Consider the following 4128-nt stretch of genomic DNA (forward strand, 5'->3'; position numbering starts at 1 on the left):
CAACTGCAGCCACCCACCCAAGATAGAAGCATGGGAGCCAGGTAAGGTAGAACCTAGCGCTTTATTGAGACCTTCAAGTTCATGGAGCACCCCCCGCAGACATACGTAATAACCCTCTGGCCCAAGGCACTTGGCGCCGGGGGTGGGGCTGGCATGGCAGCAGGGGGAGGGCTGAGCGTGTAAACAAGCTGGCTTCTCTGTACTACACCAGCCACGGATTCGACATCAGCCTGCCCAGCTCTGCACACCAACCCCCTCGGTCCTGCCCTAAACCCTCCCCTCAAGTGTAACATCAGCCAGACCCCCTGAATAGGAGCCATCCCAGGCTTTTCTGTAGAACACCTGGGGCCACTAGCAGGGAATTCTGGGGGGAAAAAAAAACCATGGCAAGACACCCCAAAAGGGCCAAAGTCTATATAGATAAGGTTTAAAAAAGCTGCCATCTGGGCCAGGGGCTTCTCTGTACTCACACCCCCTGCCCAGAACACAATAAATAAGCCGTTAGAAAAAACGCTTCAAGTATGAAGGGTTCAAATCCCACCTCCCCCCAAGTCCCCGTCCAAAGCCAGGGGGCGTTCTGAACGCAAAGCCGGCTTCTCTGTAGCCACACCGGTGCTTCAGAGCCACCCCCACCACCTGGCTGGGCTGAGAAACCTGGTTTGAGTTGAAAATAAAAAGCCATCTGGGAAAGAGGAGGGAGTTTTTTTGTGCAGTGTGGAATAGATTCGGCTTGTGTAGAAAGGAGGGGGAATGAGAGAGTGCACCGCGGCTTGAGATTGCTCCCGGGACTTTTGTCTTATTACGTACGTCCTCCGAGAATTCAAATTAAATCAGACATGGGGGGTGGGGAATATAATAGAAGAGGCTAGAAGGCAAGATTAAAACCAGGGCTTTGCTTGAGACAGGGAGGACGTATTAAAAATAAAAGGACTGGATTTGTTAATCATGGCAAGCTGCTGGGGGTGAGAATGCTGGCTGTGGGTGTTGGATGGGGAGGGGTAGGGAGCCTGGCTAAGCACAGAGCCCATGGGGAAGCAACGAGGACAGGGCCTAGCCAGCCAGTGGTCCCCCACGGAGTGATAGCAACAGGTGGTGGCTACAGCCGAGCCCACAGGCAGCAGCTGAGTTAGCCATGGAGGAGGTAGGCAGGGAAAGGATAGAAAGAGGGATAGAATTAGGGAGCTCTTCCCCCCCAGAGCCTGCAAGCTTCTCTGTAGCCGACGCTAGCAAGGGTGAGGGGGAAAAGCCTAACAACATGTCAGTACTTAAGCTTTTTGGGAACTTCCCAGGGAAAGCTGTCCCTACCAAAGTGGCCATAGGCTGCCGTCCTCTGATATATGGGCTTCTTCAGATCCAGCTCCCTGGAATATACAAGTCATAAGAACATAAGAATTGCCATAGACTGGCTCAGACCTTCAGACAGGGCCAGCTTGCCCTGTCTCCTGTGTCACGCAGGATCAGGGAGCCAAAGCTGGAAGGGAGGGGCACTGGGGATTTTTCCCTGTTCATCTCCCCCGTGTAGCTTCCAGGACTGAAGGTTTGGGAAGTTCTGATCCAGAGGCCGTGCCCCTCAATCCTATGCTCCAGAGCACCCAACGCCACTCAGCTCTAGGGGTCCTGTCCTTCTGGCTGAAGTCCCAGCTCTGCCCTAGCTCTGGACAAATCCCACCCCTAAATTCCCCACAGCAGGCACAACTGCCTTGTGCTCGCTTCAGACTGCGGGTGTCATACTGTGAACACATTGTCTGGGGGAGACGGCAGCAATCAACTGCCCTGGCTTCCTCTTTGCCAGCTCAGGGTTTGGAAACCCTCATCCTGGCCCTACTCAAGCCTCTTTTCTATGCTGAGAAGGCCTGGCTGTCCGTCCATCCACCCCATGCTCTATCCATCCATCCATCCATCCCCACACATTTTCGCTTTCCTGTTAGACTCATCCATCTACCTACCCCACACCACCTACCCACTCATATCTACCTATCCAACCATTCACCCCACACTTCTATCTATCTAGCTATCCACCAGATGAGGCGAGGCTGAGTGGGGAAGCCCTTCATACCACTCAATATCCCTGTTGCCCTTTTTTCCATCTTTAGTTCTTCCATCTCCTTTTGGAGGTGTGGGGACCACACCTAGGTGCAGTATTCAAGGTGCGACTGTCCCAGGGATTTATAAAGGGGCATCAGAATACTGTCTTGTTCAGTTCCCTTCACCATCCCTAGCCATGTTGTTTGCCTTTGGCAGCTGCTGAGTTGGTGTCTATGGCCAACTGATTCGCAGAGCTCTCAGCTAGATGCTAACAGTCCAACCTAGCATAGGGCTTGCCTGGGTTTTTTCTGCCTAGGCGCAGCACATGACACTGGTCTAGCATTGACCTGCATCTACCATGGAGATGCCCGTTGACTCCATCGTGCCAGCTCCTGCTGTAGTTCCTCAGTCTCTACCCCTTGGAGTCACTGTGTACCCTGGCCTTAGAAGCAGGCACTGCCCATGAGCTAGCATCAAAGCAAAGGACAAGAGCACAGAGAAGGCAGAGCTGTCTTAGAAGCATCCGCTGGGTGAAGCCCCCCAATACTTACCCCCCTCCCCTCGGCTAGGGGCCCCGGGCTTCCGGGCACAGATGGAGCTGCTCTATCTTCTATCGTGCATCCAACACTGGTTAACACAGATGGTGGCAGCCGAGGCCCTGAGCTACCCCGCTGGGTGAGTCTAAAGGCAATCTCTGCACGAAGGCGTTGGCCCCACTCAGCCCATTGGGACATGAGGGAAGCTCTAGTTGTTGGCCCTCACCCCCTTATAATTCTCCCCTGCCTCATTAACACTTCCCTGGGCGTCATTACCTGACGATGACGCCAGGGCGGAGGTCAAAGTTCTTCTTGACAATGTCCAGCAGCTCCCGCTCTGTCTTCTGGGACGTGCCGTAGTGGAAGATAGAGATGGAGAGCGGGTGGGAGACACCAATGGCATATGAGACCTGCGGGGGGGGTGGGCACAGTAGTGTTGGCAGGGGACCCTGGCATCTGAGGGAGGTCACACACCCATCTCCCTGCAGGGATACGGTCTGGAAGGCCTCGGTTCTTTTCCCAGCTGAGGAAAAGGCACCCTAAAGCAGGGAGCCAGGATACCTAGGTTCGCTCTTTCTTAGTAGGTAGGAGCAAGGGACAGAACCAGGACTCCTGGGTTCCCATTTCCTAGAGGTGGGGTGGGGAGGGGGCAGGATTCCCCCCTCCTTTCTCCATGCTCTAGGGGTCAGCTGAGGTCACCTTGGGAGAGGATACCACCCAGTCCACTGGCACAGTGCCTCCTCCAACAGCTCCAAATGAGGCTGTGAGCTCCCTATTCAGTCATGCCTATGCCTCAGCTGTTTTCAGGGATCTCCAGCATCCTCTCTCCCCTTACCCAGGTCCCCAGCATCCCCCCTGCCCCATACCTGGACCAGCACCCTCCGGCACAGCCCAGCCTTGATGAGAGACTTGGCCACCCAGCGGGCAGCATAGGCTGCCGACCGGTCCACCTTGGTGTAGTCCTTGCCTGAAAAGGCCCCCCCACCGTGAGCCCCCCAGCCGCCGTAAGTGTCCACGATAATCTTGCGGCCTGTCAGCCCTGCATCACCCTGGAAGAAAAGATGAATCAGTCCGTGGCTGCTCCGAGGTTCAGCAGGCCACAAAGGGGACACCTGGAAGCCTCACGCATATGGAGGAAACTGAAATGGCTTTTATGCTAATTTGCGGGGGTGGGCCAGGTGAGAAGGGTGGGCAGGAACAGGGGACAGATCAGGGGCAGGGGGAAAGGGCCCTGTCCCTAGTGCGGAGCTTACTATGCGGCTATAGCAGGTGTTCCCGGTGGCCTGAGTCAGTCCCCACTGACAACAAGGACATGCATCCTCCAGCAGTGTCTTGGGGCACATGGGCATGACATCTAGTTCCCCTGGCAGGGCTCCTCTTTGGGAAGGAGCTGGATCTGCTGGCAGCTGGTGGTGCCATGGCCAGCCTGGGCTACTGGGTGGGGCTGTGCACACAGAACTTCTGGGGCAGCTGCTGGCCAGGGCTGCCAGAGCTTATCAACAAGCCCAGGGGTGGGGATCACAGCAGGATGGGCTGCTGGCAAGCTGAGGGACCTCCCCTGGTGACA

At 55.7% G+C, this 4128-nt stretch overlaps 1 protein-coding gene across 1 annotated transcript in view; it reads right to left on the minus strand.

Annotated features, from left to right (window-relative positions):
• Positions 1–42: 42 nt before the first annotated feature.
• MAT2A (methionine adenosyltransferase 2A) overlaps positions 43–4128 on the minus strand; it is a 13300-nt gene continuing 9214 nt past the window's right edge. Inside the window, exons 7-9 of the mRNA XM_019514402.1 lie at positions 3428–3610; positions 2838–2971; positions 43–1361 (exon numbers count right to left, since the gene is read on the minus strand). Of these exons, the coding sequence (XP_019369947.1) occupies positions 1259–1361; positions 2838–2971; positions 3428–3610 (420 nt within the window). The 3' untranslated portion in view covers positions 43–1258. The remainder of the gene's footprint in view (positions 1362–2837; positions 2972–3427; positions 3611–4128) is intronic.

The sequence above is a fragment of the Gavialis gangeticus genome, unplaced genomic scaffold (genome assembly GCF_001723915.1).
Source record: "Gavialis gangeticus isolate Ggan-Ray unplaced genomic scaffold, GavGan_comp1, whole genome shotgun sequence".
Lineage (NCBI taxonomy): Eukaryota > Metazoa > Chordata > Crocodylia > Gavialidae > Gavialis > Gavialis gangeticus.